At 43.9% G+C, this 24,336-nt stretch overlaps 2 protein-coding genes across 8 annotated transcripts in view; one reads left to right on the top strand and one right to left on the bottom strand.

The window, feature by feature from the left end:
* LOC122407442 (annexin B9-like) overlaps positions 1-24,336 on the top strand; it is a 28,987-nt gene that overhangs the window by 2,571 nt on the left and 2,080 nt on the right. Inside the window, exons 8-10 of one of the 5 annotated variants that reach the window (XM_043413649.1) lie at positions 20-363; positions 4,273-4,454; positions 4,528-5,022. The gene's annotated coding sequence lies outside the window, so the exon portion shown is untranslated. Of the gene's footprint in view, positions 1-19; positions 1,755-4,272; positions 4,455-4,527; positions 5,023-24,336 lie in introns of those variants that run through there. The other 4 variants (XM_043413650.1, XM_043413652.1, XM_043413651.1 and 1 more) reach the window with 4 other exon arrangements.
* On the bottom strand, positions 1,185-5,668 carry LOC122407440 (leucine-rich repeat-containing protein 40-like). Of its 3 annotated transcripts, XR_006260204.1 has the most exons (11): positions 5,343-5,668; positions 5,059-5,252; positions 4,586-4,789; positions 4,313-4,436; positions 3,635-3,804; positions 3,380-3,522; positions 2,948-3,148; positions 2,218-2,550; positions 1,834-2,019; positions 1,487-1,697; positions 1,185-1,395 (listed from the first exon to the last, which is right to left on the bottom strand). XR_006260204.1 is itself a non-coding variant. In XM_043413644.1 (10 exons), the coding sequence occupies exons 1-10, from the start codon at positions 5,521-5,523 to the stop codon at positions 1,290-1,292; spliced, it is 1,842 nt and encodes a 613-aa protein (XP_043269579.1). In that variant the 5' UTR covers positions 5,524-5,660; the 3' UTR covers positions 1,185-1,289. The 3 variants fall into 3 exon arrangements, 2 of the variants coding, with proteins under 2 accessions (XP_043269579.1, XP_043269580.1); XM_043413644.1 differs by lacking the exon at positions 1,487-1,697 and having other exon boundaries at positions 5,343-5,660; XM_043413645.1 differs by lacking the exons at positions 1,487-1,697; positions 3,635-3,804; positions 4,313-4,436 and having other exon boundaries at positions 5,343-5,659.

Below are 24,336 nucleotides of genomic sequence, written 5' to 3' on the forward strand. Positions count from 1 at the left end.
TTCACTATTAAACTTGCAGTTTTTCCGATGTGACATTTGTTCAAGCCACCAACTTGAAAAGTTATACCAAGCATTCAGCATTCGGGCTCCACCAACATTACAGAAATGATCTGATCGGCTCTGGTCTCCATAATTCATACGTTTTCTCATGTATGGGAATATGCTGGACCATTCCATACAAGAATAGATGAGAAGAACAATTGCACGGTTCCTGCTTGTACATTCGGGGACGACACAGATGATAACTGAGACGATTGAGATGATTATTCATGGGTATACAAAACCTGGCTCGAAAACTGGATTGTTCAAAGCCATACCAACTTCTGCTTCGAGGCTGCAGGAACCATTCCGAGTAATATTCCGGTCAGTCAAAATTCTTCTATCTCAACAATTCTCCAGTGGACAAATCAGTGCTATTCTCGATGAGTGATAACAACAACCGTAATGATATCACATTCCGTTCAAACATATCAGGATTCTGCACTTCTTTGAAAAAAACACTTTTTACATTTCACAGTTTTCATATATTTTTCCATTTTTCAAGAAAAACTATTAGAACAGTGCATTGCACAGGGGAGGATGTTGAGAGTTTAAATAACGTGTTGAACATGAAATATTTTATATAAAGTAACAAAAGGCTACGTTGAAAAATTTGTAGAATTTTAAAACTAGATATAATTTTGATTTTTGATATTTTGGTGTTAAAGGAATGTTTTGAACTAATTTAATGGAATCTTCAAAGTATTCCATTACCATTTGTACTACCATACAAATGTAATTTTATCTCTTTCGGTTCATCGGACTTCCAGGACATTTTTCTAAATATTCCTGGAGGGTTAACCGCTATCATAACATTAAAAATTCATCAATCTTAACAAATAAGTTACACATAATTTTAATAATTGTGAGAATAAATTTTATTCGTTCCTTCGATCATCGAAAGAGCAAAAAAGCTCAGTTGCTTTTTTGAATTACAAGTAAGGCATGATCTTCCTTAACATCAATTTCAGAATTGCACCCGAGCAGTAACTTCCAACCATCATCAAACCGTTGAAACGTTGGGTTTCATCCTTACATCCTAAATGACAAAAATTCCAAGAAAAATATCGTGGCCAAAAAGCTTTTTTCTGATTGACGAGATTCAAAACTGAAATTCATGGAATTGATATTAGAGAACTCTTCGGTTTTTCCTTCACGGAATAACGATTTCGTACATTTATTTACGTATAACCAAGCGAATAAATACAAAATATTGTCTTCTTTGATATTTTTTAGATTTTGATATTCATTCACGTAGGAATACGGTCTCGCAGATATGAAAGAATTTCTTCAGTGCCTTTGGTTAGTGTAGCGTGTCTGGGTTGTTTGAAACAATTTCCCGTGAGTAGAAGCGTTCTAAAAATGAAAAATTGATTTATTATTGCCAAGTCTTACTCCTTTCCTTTTGTTTTTGTACGAAATAGTTGTTTCTCCGTATTTTCATGACCTGCATCTGTTGCGTGCGTTGAAAAAATGTACGATTGTGATGATCCGTAATGCATTTCGATCAAAACGATAAACGCACGTGCAGGGAAAAAGGGAGAAACTAAAAAAATGCTCGTGCTGCTGTTCAAGGCCTTGCTCTTTTTTTACTGTGGGCAATGCACACACAAATGATGCACCATTTTCTAGCCTAAGTTACTGCAAGCTGCAAAAGCCTGTATTTCGGGGGAAAAAAGTGAAGAAAAAAATAAACGATACAAATGTCAATAAAATGGCGAATGGTTTGTAGGAAAAATGAAAAAAATGCCTTTTTTTCAAACTTGGAAAATTTTAGGAGCCCTCCAAGCCTACCTCAAGTGCGTGTGATTGCCAAGCTCAGGTGGCACATGGACTATGTTGTTGTTTGAAAGATCGAGGGTCGCCAGCCTCTGCAAATTTCTCAGCGACACCTCGTCGATTTCCGTTATCTGATTATCGTTGCCAATCAGAATCTCCAATCTCGTTATTTCGTATATACAATCGGGAATTTTTGTAAATCTACGAGAAAATAGTTCTCAAGTTATTTTGAGGTTGTTTGACTGTATGAACTTTCGGAAAATTTGTAAAAATGAATTTTTGAACATTCCGCCAATTGATAGAATGAGCGAATGACAAAACATCTTGTAATTTCCATTTCCAAGTTGCATATTTTTCGAAAGTCATAAAAATCAATAAACGGGACGTTTAAATACTTGCCGATTGAACGAGATATTTATTTCTCGAAGGTGTCGAAGATTGCTCAAGCTCGTAGGTAAATCTGTCAATAAATTTTGGCTCAGATCTAGATAACTCAAGTGTATCAATCTCTCCCCAAGCCATTCGTCGACCACGCATAAATTGTTAGACGTTAGCTTGAGATCCGTGACTGTCTCTATGCTCGAAAGTTTTTCAGGTACTTCGCGTAATTTATTTCTGCTCAGGTCGACGCAAGTCACCAATGCTTCGCTCGCATCTTCCAGTACAGAATTTGGTACTTCACTCAAACCTTGTCCAGTTAGACTCAGTAATTTTGTATTTCTCATCACATACCTAAAATCATGAACAGCTTTGTATGTTTATTTTGATAAAATAAGCATGGGAAGGCGATTACTCAACGTTCAAATAATTTTCATAAATTTCCTTCACCAAATTTGAGTTGAAAAAACAAATTTTTCCAATTTTCGTTATCATTTATCATGAATTTCTGAAACGTACTGAAATTAGTGACAGCGGGAAAGCTTCACAATCGAAAAAACATTGATAATTTCATCGAACTTTTAGAAATTTTGATAAAAATACCCGAAATGCAGTATCATGGGGCCATGAATGGTTTTAGTAGATAAAAAAACGAAAAAATTCTCGGCGAATCGACAGATCACAAAAAAAAAGGTTTTCGTTGTCAATATTCTTTGATTAGGTGGAAGAAAAGGATCGAAAAAGTCCATACTTATCAGGAGTATTGACGACACTAGTAAGGAGCGAAGACGATTCATTGAGGTCAATTTTAGTTGGCTCGAAGCTCTGGCGCAGATGACGTAAAATTCGAGGTGCGCCGCATTGTATGATATCACGTCGGATATTTTTGACGTCGTTACCTTCGATCCCAAAGTATTTGAGGTTCGGCATTATACTGATAAAGTTAGGTATGCTGCACAGAATCATTATCACTGATTAGAATAGATGAAAAAATCGATTTATGAATCCCAATGGGGGAAACGCAATTGGAATTTTTCCAGGCAGGATCTTCGAAGCGCTATAAATATTTTTTCCATTTCACAAAAAACGAAGAAACTCGTAAAATTTTATTATTTTTGCATTCTTGGAGTCGGTGCTATCAATGCAAATGAATAACTAAAGAAAATACTGGTTTTTAACGAACTTGGATAACTCGTTGCACGAAAGATCGAGATGCTCGAGGTTGAGTAACTTGACAATTTCCTCAGGAATCTCTTTAACTTTGTTGCTGTCGATTCTGAGGCTCCTCAGTTGTCCCATGTCTTCCAAATACTCCATTTTTATTTCCTGTCAACAAAATTAACATAATTACGCTCCGAGGGAGTGAAATTCGAGAAAAAGTAAAGGTGAAAAGTACGTTCGAACATCCATAAAAAGTAAAGCTCGCGTATGTACATACAGTAATATTATTGTTAGCCAAGTCAAGGTCACGCAATGCTGTACAACCGGTTAAATCGGGGAAGGTCGATAATTGATTGTTGTGCATGACGATTAGCTCAACTTTCCTCAATTCACCGAGTGCTGGTACAACTTCCAACTTATTGAAACTGGCGTCTAATTTTTTAAGAACTGTCGAACAAAAACGTTATTCCGTTTAACACCAGTTTGAGTGAGAATCGCGCGTGGTCGAATGCACAATCGAATCACGTGTTAAGCGTGACGGTGAACTCTTGCAAGAATTATCGTGGCGTACACACTCGCATTTGGGAAGAATTTTATTTTCCAAATGATTCAAGAGGTTTTTAACTCCCAAACTCTGGCACACTTCCAAAGATATTTACACGAGAGAATAGTGCGTGAAAGCGATTATTCAGTAAGAATATAATTAGGCTACTCGGAGGCAAAAGTAAAAAGCATTCGTTGCAAAATCACACCCTTCAAATATTCACAAAAACTCATTTTTCTCCTACAAACTTTTTGGACGGACTCTCGAATTTAGTTCGGTTAGTCACACTCATTTTCCAGTCTCTACAATTTATCCCATGAAATATTAGTTCGTTAGCTGCTTTCAGTTTTGACCAATTTTTTTGTTTCTAGCCTCTAGCAATACCATCTTAAAAGTGAGAAGAAAACACACCTCTCATGCTCATTATATCGGGCGGCAGCTCCCGCAGTTGATTGTGGCTTATGTCGAGGTTCACCAAACGTACCAAGTATCCCATTCCAACAGGCAATTCAATCAACTCGTTGCAAGAGAGATTCTACCGAGTCGAAATCATGTTAGAACATCTTTTTACTATTTTCGAACTTAAAATTCGACAAACGCTATTAAACTGTGTCGTTTTGTTTCAGCCAATTAGAACTCGAGCCTTCAAACCCTAATAAACATCCACGAGGGTTGCAACATTACCAAACTTTCCAGCATTACTAAGTCACCGATCGACGGACTCAGCTCGACGAGCTTGTTGCTGGACAAATTCAACTGCCTCAACTCCGACAACTTGTAAAAACTGTCGTCGATCCTGCCCAGTTTATTACGCGACAAATCCAATCTCTCAAGCTTTCTCAAAGTTCCTATTTCCTGGGGCAATTCTTCGAGCAGATTGTGCGAAAACTGTCGAAAGAAAAAATCATTTGAAACAAATCGATGCTTTCGTTAACTGCAAAAAGATGGAGAAAAAATGAATCTTCAGGCATATTCGTCGTTGAAGATTGGAACGGTCGTCGAGAGTCATCGTACCGGAAGTCGGCAATAAAGTCGACCCCGATTTTCGTCGATGGCGTTAGTCGATTTCGTGATTTGCTCATTCAAATTCCAACGTTCAATGAAAAACTCGAAAAATGATATTTTCTGCGTTTTTGAAAATCATTGCTTCTACGTACATCCAAATCTGTGAGTTCTCCAAGGTACTCTATTTTCGGATCGACGTTTGTGATTGAGTTAGAGCTCAGGTTGAGCGCTTTCAACGGTTCTTGTTCCCACCAGGGGTCTCGTTCATCCTCAAAGTCCAAATTAAGGCGCAATTCTTCGATTTCCTCATTGGTCAGGTCATTGATCGTCCATATTTTGTTGGGAACTGTAAAAGGATGAAACTTGATACCCGTTGATTGAAAACGAAGAAGATCAGCACAGCGGAGCTGCGTCGTGACGCAACAGTTCGACGTACCGGTGGCCAGGCCTCTCGAGGCCAAATTCAATTTGCCAGTTTTCCGTGCACTGATAACGAGTCGATAGGACAATTCATCGTCGTCCTCTCGTTTGGTCCTCGGTTTGAACAAAGCTCGATGATTGACGTTCCTTTTGAATTTGGCACTTATTTTGTCACTCCTTTCGCGTTCCTTCGACATTTTTCGAAACTTATCGCTCCATAGGCTTTCAAACGAGGAGCCAAAGAAAAACAAGCCTGCAGCCTCGGAGCCACTGCAGTTGCGACGTAACTCTCTCCCCTGCTAGGGCTCGCGAACATCAACATAGAGACGCAGCGAAAACGCAGCAGCTATTGACGCGTCGCCATTTTTTCATTTCCCACCGACAAGTGGTGACAACTCTAGGATTATCGTTGCATCAAAAAATCTATACTCTAGTCCGCGCCTTACCGTTCTGCAGTAAGCAGCTCCCCTTCCTCGTCTGGAAAGTGGTGGCCTCTGGCCACCTCGAATCGTACCGGCGCCCGATCAATTGCATCCGTGCATTCGGGCCCGATAGTTCGCAGGCGCTGCTCACCCGAGTGTAGCTAAAGCTCTCAATTTCCAGCGGTGGATAACGGAGAGGAGGAAACTTCCAAGGACTTTGCTTCTTCGCGATTTGCATTATTTTCATTCGTAAATTCACTCGGAGTAAAAAATCCTTTTTTGTAGCGTTGACGAGCCCATTTTTGTTCGACCGAATAGCCAGAGTGTTTTTTCAGCGTGTCATGGTCGATTGCGTCGAACGGCAGGGATGATTTTTTCTTAGACTTTCGTTCGAGTACCCAGGTCCTGAAATGTCCCGTGAGAAAATGAGTTTGAAGTAGATTCAGAAGAATTTTGCGCGATGCATGCGACTCCGTAGGGTGGTCCGTTACGTATGTGAATGTTATCGATCGTGTGGGTTTTTTCACGAGAGGATTTTCCATGCAATTCCATCGATGAAGCGACAATTTTCTGTCGCGAAATCGTGTATTAACCGGAAACGTGACGAAATTTTCGATGAAACATGTTCGCGAGGAAGAGAGAGGGTGTTGGAAGAAGGAAAGAGAAGGAGAGCAGAGCTGCGGAGGTCTCGTAAGGCTATTGGAAAAATAATATGATTATTTTATGGTGGCGTTAGTTCAACTTGGTAAATTGCATCGTAAAAGAGATCCTCGATATAGAGAGATGGATATTATGAGGGCGGACTCGAAAATTGATGTGAGAATAAGATCGCGAAGGTTGTAAGGTTTTTGCGGAGCCCGTGAGAAAAGAGTCGGGGATTTCTGGAGCAAAAGGAATGAGAAAAGGAAACCAAAAATTCTAAAAACTCAAGAAAACCAATTTGTATTCGTCAAAGAGGCTCTTTGTACTCGAAAACCGAAAAAAAGGTGCTGCGTAACCGTCGTAACGATGATTTCCCGAGGAAATAAGGCGCGGAGAATTTATATTGAGTCGCTTCATCACCGTCCAAGCTCCGCGATACATCGAACGCGTATCTTATTCCTTCGGAAATATACGACAAATCTCGTAGGCCTTAACGTCCGTCGGTCCTATCGAGTTTCATACTCGCGGCGTGGATGAAAGACGACTCCTGGCACTCGTGGAAAAGCGTTCTGTTTCGTACTATAGAATATAAAAATGACAACGTATCGAGAGAGGCTCGGCTGCGTCAGCCACGATCAGTTCACCACGAGCTTTCCCCGGAGAGCTTTTATATAGAATAGAAGCTTTCTCATTCTACAGGGTGTCGCAGAAGAGTTTGTTGCTTTTACGAGGTCGCGTGGCTCGGGGAGATGCGACAAATTTTTCATTCGATAGCCTCACTCGACCGTTTTTCCAAGATTCATCTCGCGATGCCCTCCGACTAAAGTTGCTTCAAAGTGACACACCCTGTACACGAGGATCGTGTGCTCTTGATGGTCCTCGATTTGTGAAACGGATCCTTACAGATAGATGGTCGTTTAGCGAAATCGTACCACGCCACTGTGAAATGCGTGACAAACGGAGCAAGTCCTTTGGCCTCGCTCTCTCTGCTCGTGTGACCCCGCGTACTTGGCTTCTGGATTCTCCCTGCTTCCTCATTCTTCATGGTTTCCCTGAGTTTCGATCTCTCGGGCTCTCACTGCGAGCGTTCGACTCTGCCTGCTCGTCGATTCTGTCTTGGAACTTCGTACTCGAGTGGATCGCCTCGCTCTTTCCACATGGTATCTCATGATACGAGTTAGTGCGCGTTACAGAATACAGGCTTCCTCCAAATCGGGCGTTCCGACTGCGCGCGAGCTCGAGAGATGGGATCCGATTCTGGAGAGAAATTTTCTCCAACGGCGCGGCTCATTGGCCACTGCTGATTCAACGCTATTTCTTCGACGGGGCTGCATCGGAGAGCCAAGTGCTTCAGGAGTTTTCTTCTCGGAGTAGCGCGATCTGCAAGCCCCGAGCGAGGCTGGAGCACGCATTCGGTCAGAGCGACTTTTGGCACACTCTGTATAAGAGAAATAACGGCACGGAAGGAATCCTGCGTTCCTGAATGGATGCGAAGTCGTATAGAAGATTCGGAGAATCTTTTCTCCTCGAGTTTTGCCCTCGGAGAAGCCAAAGAATTCTTTAGATAACTTTGGCCCAATGCAAAAAGTTTATCTCGTCTCGTTCACGTCCCACGGAGGCCACGCGCTCTCTTTCTACCTCGGAGCAGCCTCTCCGTGATCTCTGTATCATCGGGTTTGTTGCTGCTTCTACAATTCTCCTCGTAACACACGTGCTTTTGGGCAGAGAGAGAGAGAGAGCGGCGGAGATACGCTGAGAATGGGCCATCCGCTGACGCAGGCTGGCCTGCCAGTGTGCCACGACTAATCGCTCCTAGATGCATTTCCATTTTCCGGCCATACACACATCACTCTGCCGCATAAACCAGCAGCCGCGTACCCGGCTCTCGGAATCGCTCGCGCGACGTCGCCTCCACGCTCGCGTACTCCACGATTTTCCGCTGACTACATATCCGCTCCTCTCTTCCTTTCTGTCTCGAGATCGTGCGAATCCTACCACTTTACGAAAGTGGTAACCTCTATTTGCGGTTGAGGTTGAATTAATTGAATGGAGCTCCAAGCTTTATCACAATCCGCTATATTCGACCACGAAGCTGGTTATTTCACCCTGGAAAATCTCGCTCCTTTTCGAGTTGCATGTTTTGCGGAAGATCATTATTTCGTCCACCAACCGCACGAACCTGAGGGCACTAACGAACGCTCCGGAGCGCCTCGATCGTCGAGTGACACTGCCGAAATTACACGCCAAGCAGAGACAATTCCGAACAGAGAGAGAGAGAGAGAGAAGAGAGCGGAAAGGAAAGGATAAATAAACAGAAACGCGTCAGCTGTATCAGCCGAAACGAAGGATCCGAGGGATCCCGATCAAAGTCGACTGCTAAAGTACCGCCAAGAGAATCGAATAGGGCGCGACAGAGGGACGTGAGAAAGGGGACGAAGCGTCGTCGATCGGCCACGTACGCGAGCTGACGAAAAGGAGAAAAGGAAGAAGAGACAAAAAGATGGGAAAACAGTTGTCGCTACACCGTTATCGCTTCCTATCCTCGAGAATTTACTATAAAAATGGCCGATCACGGAGAGACCCCGCGGACAGTGGTATTCCGTGTATTGGTTACTCTCGACAGCCTCCTCATCGAAGATGGAAGATAGAAGAAGGCACAGAATGGCATCTCTCGTGGATGATAACGACGTCAAAGTGTCGAGTTCGAGGATCGAGCGAGAGTTTGCGTGAATCCAAGTGGACCTTATTCCCATTTGGACTACCACTACTATTAAGGGGCTTGTACACCTTCTTTCTTTCTCTTTCTCTCCCGGAGGAGAGCTCCGGGGCGCGAGTCCGTGTGCCTCACAATCTCACATTCTCGTCCGGGTCTCTCTCGATTTCTATCCCCCATCTCTCGTTGGCTTTCTCCTCCTCCTTCGGCTCTCGTCGTGCCCACTCTCCGTTGAGATTTTGCGAGCTACGTGGTTGGAATACCTCCTCGAGCAGGATGCTGGCGTCTCGCAAGAGAGGAGCCTGATGTACTTTTCGATCGACACACGTTTTTCCAGCTCCCAAGCTATCCGGCTGCCTGGCCCATATTCTGTGTATCCATTACTCGGCTGCGCGTCCCAGCTTTTCTCCGGTCAATAATGTGCGCCGAGTTCACGGGGCTCGAATGTCGCCTACGCGTGCATCAATTACTGAGCGAACCTTTTGATGGTTTCTTTGATCTCGTTTACGTTTGAAACTTCTGAAAATGGAGCGGAGGAAAGATTTTAGGGAATTAAGTTTCGTAGAAAAAACGTCCCGAGCGCAATTTTTCATCTCCATCAGCTGAGAGTCGTTATCAGACCTTTTTGTTAGCTCTCTATAAACGTTGGAGTTTTGAGTCCTTCCGTTCCCGCTGGCGCGAGAGCTCGACGTAAAACTGTATTATTTCGTTCGGTCCGGCACGTCAAGTATCCACTAAATTGCACCGTCCTTGATTCCCCGGAAAATTACGAAATCGCTTCTCCGAGTGCGAATCGAACAGAAAAGTTAACTCTTTTCCAATAACAATTATGCCACGCGGTGACTTCACGCCCGCGTAATTATCCGTGAAAATCCACTCGCGCGCGGGCCTGCGAGCCAATTGGAACACCTTATATTTGATTACGCTGGAATGTTCGTGATTAAAAAAATGGAGCGGCGTCAGAGGAAAAGCGAGCAGACGAGAGGGATAACCCGTCCGTGAACTCATCTTCACTGCGGGCATGGATGAGGACGGTGAAATCCTCCCTCGCGGAGTTCTACGATACGTCACTCAGGCTAGATAAAGCCTGTACGTTATATAATAAACGCAGTGTCTACGGAAGCAATTTTATCTTTAGCCTTCTCGGGGCTTACACTTTTATATCAAATTTTATCTTTTCTCCTCGTTTTTAATACTTTTTTGTACGCGCGCCACCGAAGAAGCGATCAAACTTTACTTTTTCGACATCGGAAAGTCGACAGTCTGATGAGTTTAGTTGAAATTCATTCGATCACGACGAGATTGCGAGGGAGAATTTTCAGTCGGGATTCAACGTCACGATCGGGCTCGAGCCCGAGCTCTCGCAGCAGCGATTTCGAAGCCTTGTTTGTTTCCGCCGTCGATTTTTATCAGCCTGATTTCGGGTGCGCGCCCAAAATCTCCACAAATTTCGTCTTCCCTCCGATGATATTTCAGCGAATACTGCAAAGCCGCCAGGAAACAAGTTTAAAGTCCTTTCCAATTGACTCCGGGGGCGATTTCGTCTCGTCGGAATGACCCAACGAGCAGGCCAATCATCGCCCACCGTTTTCTCTGTATCCTCGATGTACTCCAAGCCGATAAAAACGCAGCTCAAAAACCATGCAACATTGATGAGGCTCGCAACGCTGTTTTCACCGGCTCGAAAAAAATCCCTTCGATATTTACCGTATTCATATTTTCACCGAGTGGAGAATCGCAACGTGTGCTTTCGTCGTTTATCGTCGCCCACGCGAGAGCTCATGTTCGTGCGGCACCGCTCTTGCGGAATTGAGCCGATTTCTATCCTTTGTTTCCCCCTTCCCCGCTCTCCGCCCCCATCTCGATCACAAATTCATCAAGTAGAGTGCATACTTGATTCGTTGATTGAATCGGATAGTCGCCAGGATATGTGTGTCCGGATAGGTACGAGTGCGAGGCTTTTGTATACATTACAGGGCAGCAGGTTGTGCTACGAGAGCTGTGTGCGTGTCCCGGCAGTTTGGCCCAGCCGGGCTGATTCGTGCAAACACAGTATCGAGCAATTCTGTATGCATATTTTTTATATTGATGCTTCGTCACGATGTCGGACGCGCGGCGAGCAGCGTTTTTTAACAAATTTTCAAATCAACCGATCTTTTCGAGGAGTGCACGGATTCTTATTCGAAGGCGAAAATTCTCGAGATGAAAATGAGATTGAGGGGCAAGAGGAGCGGGGAAGGGCTAGATTATCGTGGCGGAGAGTAGCAAAGTTAGCGAGTCTGCGTTTAAACCTGTCCAAGCAGAGCATGCATTATAATTTTATTCTATTCCTCTCGACCCGCCCTGTGTGGAAGCGCACCCAAAGTGAAAGGACACATGCATAATGCCGGGCACAAAGTTAAGCGTTCCAACCCTTCCCTCCCCTGGCCTCTCGCTCCATCCTCTTCCGTTTCTCCCTCGCTCTCTCTCTCTCTCTCTCTCTCTCTCTCGTTGTTCGGCTCTCATTTTCTCCCCTCACATCGCTCTTTGGGGATGCCCAAGCACAGGAAATAAACATGCCTCGGTCTCGCTCTCTCTGCGCCTCTGCTCTCGCGGTAGAAACTACACATTTCGGACCCCTAACCTTTACTTTTGCCCTGGTAATGCACCAGGTTAACTCTGGTTTTACACGCGAGCGCTTAACGTTTCGTGGCCAAGTGCAAAGCTCTCGCTCTCTGCTGCAGAGAGAACTCAAAGTGAGCGCGCGTCCCCCCTTCATGAGAAACGTGCGTGTGTGTGTCGCGTTGATATCCTCACCGAATATTCCTTACTCCATTTTCTCCTTGTCCTAACAACTTTGTGGCTATTTTCAACTACTCGATTATCTCGGGCTCGATACTCTCACTCTGTAGATAATAAAAAAACTTTTGCTCATCTATTCGACCCATTTTTACAGAATCGCAGTCCTCCTTCAACCCTTTTCACACTCAGGAATTTAAGTCTCTTCTTCCATCTTATTTCGATGCACTTTCGTCCAATGAGATCGAAAGCAATTTTCGCTTCTTACGAGCCCAAGTTTCTCAGGGACTGGGAGAAATAAAAAACGAGGCCGGATATTCTGGAGGAAAGTACTAGAAATGTAGTACCTCGGAGACAGTATACGTACAGCCTTAATTCAAAGAGCAGTATTAAGATTGTTCTATCCACCGTAGTAAAAAGATCAATACTCATACTTTTTATTCAAAGGACTCGATGTATTTATCATAGAATTTACTAAGCTGACAGTCAAAATTTGTGATTTACAATAAATTTCCATTTATCGGTAAGTGCTAGTCTGACATGATGAATAACGCTCGAAAACAAAACGAAATGTAGTTCTCGCGCGCATCTTTTTGCTATCCACATAAAGCTGTTTAGAATTCGAGTGAGGATTAAGTGGAAAATTCAAAAAATTCTATGTTGTTTGTAACCGGTGCTTAAATACTTTGAAAATTCTTGAAAAACGATATGTTTCTCACTGTACAAAACGAATCTGTTTTCTGCGCTATACACTGAGAAAAAAAAGTCATTGGAACAACGAAATGTGGCATTACGGGGTGTCAATGATTAACGACACGATTAAACGAATAAAATAGTTTGAGATTAAAGTGCAGATTCATTGTTTTCGAAAACATTGCAGTTAGATGAAGAAAACTCTTTCAGTAACATCAATTGCTGTTGAGTAAACAATTTTTTTTTCTCAGTTTAGCGAAAGCATGGAAATGACAACGGATTTCAACCTGAAACGATTGGAATTTGTGTGAAAATTCGAATGTCTGATAATTTTGAGTGCTTTCTCAAAATCGCCTTAATTATCAGTTGAGAAAGCAACGTTGATGATGAGATTTTGAAAAAAGTAGCCGAGGCCGTAGAATGATTTTTTTGAAAATTGAAGTACTTAAAAAGTTGGAAGAACACGGGGTTGCCTTCTGGGCTTCTGGCAAAATGGAAAAAAGGTTGGTGGGTTTGTAAGAATTTTCTTTGAGGATGCGCTCGTGGCCGCCGGCTGACTATTTCCATGAGCCGGTTCTCGGAGGAAATAAGTGTAAGAGGCGAGTTCGGGAAGCCGGCGGAGCCGGACATCCCGCAACTTTACGTGCCGCTACGAGTATCACTTGCCTCAGCCAGGGAATTACAAGTTTTTTTTTCTCGTTGTAAAATGGCATCGATACCGGAATAAATAGCATTGAGATTCATGGTTATAATCTAAAATGCAAACGCTTTGATGGCTCCGACAACAAACGCGACTATTTTTCATTCCAACGTACCAGAGCTCTTCTTGGCTTTGTGTCTTGATTGCTTTTTTCAATCCCATTGATCGTTGAATAATAAATGGAGGAGCGATCGTAGGGAACGGGTGACGGAAGTAAAAACAATTGAATATCAACAATGGGATTGGAAACAATAAGCAAGTGGATTGATTCCAATTTCATCGCGTAACTTTCATCGCTCATTCAGACTCGATTGGAAAACGATGCTTTTTCTGCATTCTTTAAAGACCTTTTTTTATGTAGTTGCTCAGGTGAAAAACGTAGAATGTGAAGCGGCAACTGGCTTTTTTAACCGGAGCGTCAGCTTGTCAAAATTTTATCTCGCATTTCCGTACTGTCATTCACACTGGGACAAAGTGTCGATCGATGAATTCGTGCTCGATCGATCTTCAATTATTTTCCCATGAATTAGAGAACCGTGCCAACGCGGTCCATGTGCGAATGGACTCGATTTTCATTTTCACTTGAATTTCAATCGAAATACATGGAAATCCCTGTCGTACGAGTGTCCTGATACTTAATCCCTCGATGTATTTTGTCGCGTACACTTAGTCCAGGGGTTAAATGTCACAAGGCGAAAAACAGGCTTTTCGGCTTTTTCGCACCGCAGGCGCGTAAACCCCTCGACAAAAATCCCTCAGATCATCTCGTGACCCATATTATTCTAGGAGGTCTTTGAGCCCAACTATGTTTGCTCGAACATGTTTGGCCGATCTATGCTCAGAAGCACACATGTATTTCTCGACCTGACACGTACTAGAGCGCATGTAATCCAATCGTGTTACGCGACTCCCGTTCCCACTCGCTCTCCTCTCTTCCCTCTTCCTCTCCCGATGACCCTTTCTCTCGTTCGCGATTCTCTGGCTGCCCGACTCGACTATATATGGATCGTATTCCTCCTCGAGCTATTGTGTCCCACGTTCCACCAATGTGCTGCTCACCGGCTATGTTGAAACGGGGTTTTACCGATAATCACCCCCGTAAACAGATCGGGCCCCCTTCCCCTGCCGATTTTTGGAGGCTTCGGAAATTTCAGTAAACTCGAAGGCTCAAAAGTGTTTCGAGCAAGTGGATCGAGTGGTGAAATTTTCGCTCGATCGCTCGGGGATATTGAGTCACGATGAAAGTGTAATGTGCACGCTTTTTTTAACGGCGATTACAGGTTTTTGGTTCGTGGTTGTTGAACCGAAAGAGAAATGTGCAGATTTTTTGAAATCCAATAACTGTTTTTCCGTCCTTCGTTTGCATTGAAAATTCTGTTAAAAATTGACTAAATTGAAGTTTTCATGGAGCCGAATCGCCCGAAAAAATTGCTCGATCGCATCCACTGCAGCGAACAGTTGAACACCCTTTTTTCAATTGGATTTTCGTTTTCCTCGCGCGATTATTTTCAGTGGTACCGTTAACGCGGAGTGTTTGAGGTTAACCATCGTTTCAACAACGTTTCCAGAACACACGAATTCGCAATGGGTTTTGAAAATTAACAGAATAATTAGAACGATTTTCATCGATCGACCCGAAGCGATGTACCGCGGTTATTGCTTGTTTTGTCCGAGCTTTTCGGGGCTCGATAACAGTGGGATTTTGGAAGGACGAACTTCTGTGGGGAGCGAGTATTTTCTCCGAGCTCCTCTCACCGTTTTTGTCCTGTTTCCAATGATACACATGCTCTCTCTCTCTCTCTCTCAGTCCATCCAGATATTTAATTCGAGTCTCTATCGAGTGACGAGGTGAACTTTATGCAACAGTATTTTCGCAAGCTCCGAGTGAATTTCATTTTATTCATAAGGGTGCTGGAAACGAGGAAGGACTTTGGCCAGGTGGAGGAAAATGATTTGGAGTATTTTTTGCTGAATAATTCAGGTGTAATGAAAAAAGATTGAGGAATTATTGAGTAGTTTGAAAAGTTGACGATTCGAGGAAGCGCAGTAAATTTGCGAGGCTCGAATGAAAAGGAGTAACCTTAGATTCGGTAAAGTCTGAAGGATCCCGAGAAGCTCGCGAGATCGATCGATTCGTTGATTGAATTTCGTTCCTCTTTCGTTCATTTTTAGACTTATTCTAGCTAACGTGGCGTGTAAAACGATCGATTTCACTTGCTCTTTGTCGTCGTTTCAATTTGAATGATTCTGTGGGAAAAGAGGGCGCGCGACGCGGCCGGGGGGGTTAGGTAAAATAGTATAATGGGGCTTACAGCGTACCGGAAAGGAAAACGCGTGAAAGCGAATCCAATAAGACTTGCTCACGTCTCGAATGATATATCACGACTTCCAAGCCCACAGACGGCTGCTACTATTTTACATTGCTACGTAAGAACTCGATATATTATCGTGTTATCTCATTCGGGGAATTCCTCTGGGCGTGATACCAACGGGAGGAGGCTCTTATATATTCTGATTTCAACGACCTTATATAGCTTAGGACCGAGTGCGCGCGCGGTAACGTGCATATAGAAAGAGGTAAACTCTTACGGGAGAGCGCGCGGTGTGCTGCGACTTTGCTTGGCCTGTGCCCTGGCCCCCCTCTGTCGAGAGTTTTCTCGCGCGTCCCCTCGTCTCTCATCTCTTTTCTCCTTTTGTGACACGAGACTTCTCTCGCGGCTTTACAGTCTGAATACCAATGCAATATCTTGGATTAACAATCTTTTTCTATTCGTAACTCGTCTTCCTACTTTCCTTTAATTCCTAAAGAATTTTATTACGTGCCTCTTTAACCTCGTCTTCTCCCGTGGCTGCTGCACTTTTTCTAATGTTTTTCAATAAATGGACTTTTTAATGAACACTTTTGGGGAGCGTGCCGTCGACTTTTTAACTTCAATACCGACCCGATCGTTCTCTTTATTAAGGAAGATCATGCTTTACTTGTCATTCGCGAAAAAGCAACTGAACTTTTTTTCTCTTTTGATGATCAAAGAAACGATTAACATTTATTCTAACAATTATTAAAATTATGTGTAACTTATTTGTCGAGACTGAACAATTTTTAATATAATGGTAGCCGTTAAAATACTTTCGTATATAGTTTAACCATTTTCTATTTACATACGTATGCATATCTATATTTTGAACCAGCTGGCTCACGGTGCTGTCAAACCTTCCATCGTTATTACTCGTTAACCTCAAATAGATAAGTGTTTTTCTTTTTTCATTCCCAAGTGATTTTCACCGGTAACAAGGCTTTCTCAAGACATCATTGATATATAAAAACATTATATTTTCTCATTCTCGTTTTTGACTCTTTAAGGAGGGTGGATCGCGACGATACAATGTTGCCATGCTAAACCGTGTTAAAAATATTAAGAATTTCAAAATTATAAGAATTTCATAAAATTTGGTGAATGTATTCTTTAAAAATATATTAGACAATATAATTTTTTTTAGATTTTTCTACCACATAACTCTCGAGTAATTGAACACCAAAATTCACGTGTATGAGCATGGAGTTTACATATATACAGTTATACATCTCGTGCATAAGAACTTCGATTTAAGATGATGGATCAGTCGGTAATCACAACCGTGAGTGCAAATTTTGAAAAGGAAATTTTTCCACATCGTTCGTCTGATCGGAAAAATAAAAATGTCATCGGATTTTTGCGATCGTGCTGCGTACGATGACATTTTTATTATTTTAATCGGACGAACGATGTCAAAGAGTTTCAATTTCAAAAATTCGAGGTGTGATTACCGCCTGATCCATCATCTTAACGCTCAATTATGCGATAACCATGTGGTAAAAAAATTTGAAAAAAATTGTATTTGTGTACTTGATGCCAAAGAATGTTACCACGAAATTTTATAAAATTCTGATTATTTTAATTTCGTGATCAAGTGATCAAGATAAAGTTGGGAGAGTCCTGTTTCATTGAATCCAAATCGTCGAACAGGAAGTGTGCCTGTCATAAGAGGCTGTGTATAAACCTTCAAAAAATGTGATTTCTGTCAATTGTTTTGTGCACGCTGTATATTTCTAGCATATTTTCAAATTTCAACTCCCAAAGTTGGAATTTTCGATTTCCGTTGGATTCGCGTGAGCTTCCTTAATTCGTAGCTGACGAGAGTTGGCTTTATGGGACGGCAGCCATTTTAATTGATGCCGGTTGATTCGTCGAGTGTGTTTTTTCTGATTGATCGTTACTCCATCGAGTCTCGTGGCAGTAAGCCGTTAACGATAAATCAATTGCTTCAAGGATCAATCAAAATAGCATCGAAAAAATGGGCGTTTCTCTATTTGCCTTGATCCCTGAAAAAATGGCTCTCCGATGGAGGCGCGAGAGCGCAGTTTTGGGTGTCGAAAAATCTAAATAAAAGACTGATGGGCCGACGATCAGGAGGATGCGCGGATCGATTTTTTGTTCCGCGAGCCGGTGATTCTCCGCGCGCGATCTCTTGCTATAGGTTTAGGGAGTAAAGGCTCATCATTTATCAGAGGATGCATTTATAACTCTCCACCGTGGTATCATCTGCGGTCTGTCGTGATATATGTCGACGTGGCGGGCGAATATCGCTCTCATATCTCTCCCCCTCTGTCTCGTCGACTAGTTTTCCCTCTCTCGTATCGCGTCATTGGGTTTCCATATTTTTTCAATCAGTCATAAAGTAACGAGGACCTAATGAATTTCCTATATATGAATCCGCAACAGCTGTAACCGCTGACCCGAATAGGTATGAGGAAAAACCGATTGAAAAAGTGATTGAGCAGTCGCGAAACGTTTTTGATCCAAGTGGATCGTCTTTCGTTGAGGAATGACTGCGGGATCGAGTCCGTAGAATACGAAGCAGTGACACGGCGGATCGCGTTATCGGGATGGGAGTAGAAGGGAAAAAAACGATTTTTAAATCGCGTTCAGAAAGCCGCCCCATCGCGATTTGTCGGGTGTAAAGATCCCTGAGAAACTTCGTAGCGCGGCGTGATCGCCGAGGAGAAGGGTTATGTGCTATCGGCATAGGAACACTTGGTTGAGGTCAGGCGCTGGAAGAATAGCTGATGGGGTCGTGATCCACACACGAGTTTCCTGTTCCCGAGCGGTTCGTGTGTGCGCTGTAACTCGAGAGCCAGCAGCGGGAGTGAGTCGTCGAGTACGTCAAAGTGCGATAGGTCAGCGCTGCAATCTTTCGTTGCCACGTCCCGGGCAGTCGGAGTTACGGGGAAGAGTTCGCCGCGGTAGCATTGTGAGCGCGAGTTTCTCGATGGAGCGACAAAAGCGAGGGATGAAGACGAGGTGGAGGCCCTCAATGGAGGAAGATTACGATTCAGAGGTGTAAATCCGTGTGTGTCGAATGCGAGAGGGGGCGCCAAGTGTGAGGGATTCGGCGGCAACGAGGGGGCGCGATTTGGGTGCGGAAATCCGTGTTTAGCGAGGGAGCACCGCGCAGCCAAGGGACGCGGTGACTCGGGATGAAAATCCCCGTCTCCATGAAGGAGCAAGAGAGAAAGACCGAAATTTACCGGTGAAAATCTGTATGGTGGAAAGCCCGAAAGGGGTAGGGAACTGTGCGGTTGACCATCGGAGGACCCGCCAAGAGTTGCTGAACTCATGCTCAAGGAGCAGAAGGGATAGAGAGAAAAACCATTCCCAGGGAGAGAGCGAGAGAGCGATTGGGGCTCGAAACGAGGACTCCCGCGCCCTCGAGATCACACTCTGGAAACACCAGAAGCGTAGCAGGGGTTACGACGTTACGATCCTGATAATGGAGTAGCGGTCAATGGGGCGATAGATCGCGAGCCTCCGAGACGTTACGGGATAACGCACCCGAGCCGAGCAAGCTCCCCTGGGAAGCCTTCGCATTCCCCGTTCACCCCGACTCACCCCAATCACTCTCTGCGCCCTTTCCCTGCTATGCTTCACGTCTCCCCGCCCCCCCCTGCCGTCCTCTCTTCCTCTTCCTGGCCTCCTGTCCTATATAACATGCTTGTTCCACTTAGCCCTTTGTCCTTGCGATAGCTCGGGGCTGCGTCAACCCCTAATTTGCATAGTAACGCTTTAAACACAGCTTTTCATATTTTCAGGTGTCAAATATTTTCGTGTGTGCTGGCGCAGGTTTGTTTAGGTCCAAATTTACTCTCATTCAACTTGCGGGGCTTTCGTGTATTTACTCGTACTTGAAGCCACACGGTAACGTTTCGTGTGAACGTTTCGAACCGAATTCTGCTACGAATTGTTATTATCTTTGCTTTGGAGTTCGGATTGCATGACTGAAAAATGATTGGAAAAAATTTATTGGAAGTATATATTGAAAGATAAATTCGTTGGATTTGGTACTTTTTGCCAGACTGAAATTGATTTGTTTTTTGTCCCGATGAACTTGAAGTTCGTGATTATTTGAAAACTGCTGATTGAAACTTGTTATTTAGAAACTTTCTTCGAAGCATTATCGATGAAAGAAACGTTGCGATTGCACCTCCGACGTCGATATTGCGGGGAAAAGTAGCTTGCTTATACAAACAAAATCGCTGGATCACGCTGTTGTTGTAAAATGCTGGATGCCAATGTTCCTCGGGCCGCCCCCGTCTTTTGGGAAACGTAAAAATAGAGGTGGATCGTCGGACGGCGGGCGGAGGGGCACGAGGAGCGAGGCGAGTCGGTGTAATTAACAGTAAACTCCACTTCGCTCAGTAAATAGGCAACGTTTTCCTCGCTTCGCATCTAAACACCTTCATTAGCACTGAAACGTAACATAAAAATGTCTGGCCCAAGGATATTTCCGTGGTTGTAGTTCGTTCTGGCTTGTTTTACATACGCGTAAATTCGGGTTCGTGGAATGGTGAGTCTACGAGGCAAAATATTTAGCTTCTCGTTAGCCCAATCGATTATGAGTTCGCTCCCCCGATCATGATCCTGCCAACAAAATCGATCGTTTTCCTCACGCGCCAAACGCACTCGCAATTCCCTCCTTTCGAGCGCCATTATTGTTTCTGCGAATGAAGATGAAATTTTAGGAAACAGTCGCTCGAAGCTTCGTCTCGAATTTCCCAAAGTAGCTGATCTAAATTCTCGTTATCACCGGGGAGCCTAATATATACGACAGTGTGTCTCGGGAATGGGTCTCACTAGTTCTGGATGGATTGGGGTAGGAAGCGTGGAATTAACGTGCCAAATTGAACGTGGCCAAGACGGGCACGTTGCGAATATCTCAAACAGAGAGAAACTCCAAGTCGAATGCTGTCGGGCTTGATGCTGCCGTGCTACCGGGGCTGCTTCCACGTATCCATCCTTAATGCCCTTGTATCCGTGTTACAAGCTACGTGTGTTCCGAGGAAGATTCGAATGGGCGGATACGGCTTCAATTACGGGATTCCTCGAGCTATTAAATCGGGACAGCATTCGGGTTAGGACTCCCCACGTTCTTGTACGTTATGCGCCCCGCTTTATGTTTATATACAAATAAACGTGTAAATGCATAGGGAGATATCGGAGGCTTGGGAAGGGAGCAATGAATGGGGTGTGAAGAGAGACTTCGCACCAAGGCACCAAAGAAATACAATCGTTTCCGAGAATTCTGTTAATAACGAGGGAATTCGTCGGAAGCTGTGAGAATTCCCCCATTTATTTCGATCTCCTTAAACTTTTTGCTTGCTCTATCGAACGCATTCTTCAAACGTCGCAGTTGCTTTCAGCTATTAATTAGGCAGCGATTCTCACTTTTTGTACGGTTTTTCTTTGCGAGGCAGACACTCAAAGGGGCTCGAGTATCGGATCGACGCTTTGCACAAGTTCCCTCCTTTTTCTTCTCGGGTTCAGCGAGTCTTAGTCCTTAATTTTTTCTCGCACGGCATCCAGGGGCCCGGCCGCTGGTCATCGGAAGGCTCGAGTCCCTCGAGCCTTCTCGAGGAACGAGCAAAAACAGGCTGAGAGTGTCCCGCAGCAGGGATAATTCGGCATGGAGAAACACCGACGAGTAATTCTCGCAAATCTGGCCCATTTAATATCGTTTTTTCTTCGCTGCAGAACGTTCGAAGCTCTCCCACGAGTTTTAAGCACTTTCGAAATCCCTTTGGCACGCACTTTTGGAACGGGGGAAAATGGCTGAAGCCTTTGTACCAACTGGCAGATGAGCTCGAGTCTCAGCCCCAGGAACATGCTCGTTTTTGGCTAGTTTACCTCGCGCGCCCGAATCGTGCGCTTCGGGGAATTGAAATACTAATAGATTTGGATACGCGGCACATAGAGAATGTTGCGGTGAAATGCATACGCGAACCAGCCCGCGCAGTGGTCCTGCATGGATAAAGTCACGGTGGTACACGTATCGTTGGCATGCGTTGAACCACATGCTTGCTCGAGCGAGTTTAACGAGCCCGAGGGAATATAAGATTTCATTGGTTTCTTCAGTCAAGAGCTAAGAGATGACTCAATAAGAGAGTCCGAGATGGGAAGTGAGAGGGAGAGCATGATGGAGGCATGCAAAAGGATGGAAAGCGTTCGGGACGAAGGAAGAGGGAAGAAAAAAGACGAGAGAAGAGGGAAAGGCGAAGGAGAGAGGACCGGACGGGGGAAGACGTAAAAATGCAGAAAAAGGAAGGAGGAATGGAGAAACAGTGGAAGAAGAGCAATAGAAGTGGAGGATCGGGGAGGAGGAAAAAAAACGAACGGAAGCAGGAAAGGGGAAGGAGGGTAAAGAATCTTGGCTCTTTTGCTAGTTTCTATCCAGCTTTTCCGTATCAACGAGTAAACGAGCTCGAATCGCCAGGCAATATTTCATGTCCGAATAAGGATTTTTACTTGGTGCATGCTGTTTCTCCTCCTCTCGATCCCTCCCCTCCCCTCCTCTCCTCGTACTTGCTCGCTATCGCGAATCTCTTGTAGGGTTGCTCCAATTGATACTCTTGACTTTTGCATACTTCGAGTGCAAACGTCCTTACGAAGAATTTTCATAGTCCAATTGCCTTGGATTCGCAGTACAGTAGGTTTGTGTAAAAATCATTTGATTTCGCGTACAGTTTTTCTTTATCGCTCTTTTATTCGCGTTATTTATTTCGGATTAAATATCAGTCGTAATCGGTTTTCCATTTTTTTCTTTTACCTCGCCGTTTCGTCCTTTGGGAAAATACGTGCGAGTGTGCTGGCAATAGTCGGAATTGGGCTTTTCAAAATCACTCGGCATCGATTGCCAATTTATTCGGCCAAAGAAAAACATTGCAATAGCTACGAGCATCGCATGTTTTATTTTGATGCATTCGCAAAGCGCATATAACCCCTTAATAATTCAATTAGTCAACGTGTACACGCGGGATATTGTTTGATTGCACTATTTTACCAGTACTCCGTAGAGTCTTTGATAAAGTGAATACGCAGTTCTCAAATAAGCCCCGGAAAAATTCGTTTGCAATCCTTTTTCCCGGAAATAAATAGACTGAATAACTTTTAGGCCAGCCTTCGCGGTATGAATTTTTTTCGCCTCAGGTGAAATTAAATTTTCCTGCACAGGTACCCTCCTCCTTGCTCTCCCTCCGTCCCGCCTACTCTCACGCTCTCTATTTTTTTCCATCCACCAGCAAGAAAGTTTGACTTTTCGAACAGGTGTGTTTGAATTGCGAAATTCCACGCGCTACTGCTAAAGCGTAATTAATGAAATGTTAGTGATAAAAAATACGATAAAAATAATACGGTAGGAAAAATGGAAATAAAAACTTTGAGCCCGATTCCGCAAACTTATGGGAACGAAAGTTTACGTCCGTGGCAGAATCCGAGTCGAAGCTCTAAATAACTACTGAAATTCGTTAGTTTTCATCTCGTTGAATTTATTTCTCGACGAATAATTCCCACGAATTTACCTCAAACTGTCTTTTTACTTTTATATTCGTACTATTATTTAACCAACATTTTTTATCCTCGCAGTTTGGGCTTTCCATGTTGAGCCTATAAACGAATTCGGTACTTAAAAAAAGCTCGTCGAGCTCGCTACTCTAACGAACCTATCGCTGCTTTCAAGTCCCCAATTCTTCCCAGTTTTATATTCCTCCCGTTCGAAAATAAACGAGATGAAAAAAAGCGTGGAAAAATCGTTCAAATGCTTTGACAAGTATAATCGAATGCGTGCCGGAGTTTGGTTAGTCAAGGATGTTAGACTTTGATACGAAACGGAGCGAGGGCAGGCTACAATGACGAGAATGCAGCTTCGCGAGTGATGACAAAGTTCAGCGTGGAGGGTAACATGCATGTACGAATATGGGAGCACAGACTCGATCGTTCTCCCTCGCGCTCCATCTTGTTCTTCGTCCACGTATTTATACTCGACAAATAATTGAATTTTCAGGCTTCCATCAGCCTAATTATGAGTCACTTCATAGTTGAACGATATTCCCGACGGCAATTAACCGTTGTTGACAAACGCAATTTCAGAGCTGTAACTTTGAGGTGATGGAGAGGAAAGGGCCTAAGAGAGACAGGCACGAGTGACACAGGCCAGGACTATATTTCGGCACCTTGATGGATCGAGCTGTGCTACGTTATTACCGGAAGTAAATGCACAGGTAGTGCATCAGTGCGAGAAGGGGCTGTCAGTGGTGCGAGTACCTCAGTCTCTAAGAGAAACAAACTGCTTTATTATACCGAGAGTCCCAAACCCGTGGTTCCGCGATTTCGATGTCCCACTCTCAACGCGATTTCGGAACGAAAAGTTCTCCGGGGTTTTTCGATACGACAAAAATCCAATGAGTGTAATAAAGCTTTTTGGATTCCCGACAGAATCCACGACGTTGTTATGTCTAACGTTGCATCGGAGACAAAAATCGCGAGGGACTTTCCTGTGCACAAGCACGGAGTCTGCGATCAACCGCTGGAGCTCCGTAGCCGCAACTTTTCGGACACCCTGCCCACGATCATCTTCTCACTCGATGAACAACCGACGAATTTATCCCTCCGCGGAGACTCGGGACGTTTTTATTCTCGAAAATTCTCTCAACTATATTTCCACCCCAAACTCTGTGGCAAGCGAGCTTCAAGAT

This window comes from Venturia canescens, chromosome 3 (genome assembly GCF_019457755.1).
Source record: "Venturia canescens isolate UGA chromosome 3, ASM1945775v1, whole genome shotgun sequence".
Classification (NCBI taxonomy): Eukaryota; Metazoa; Arthropoda; class Insecta; order Hymenoptera; family Ichneumonidae; genus Venturia; species Venturia canescens.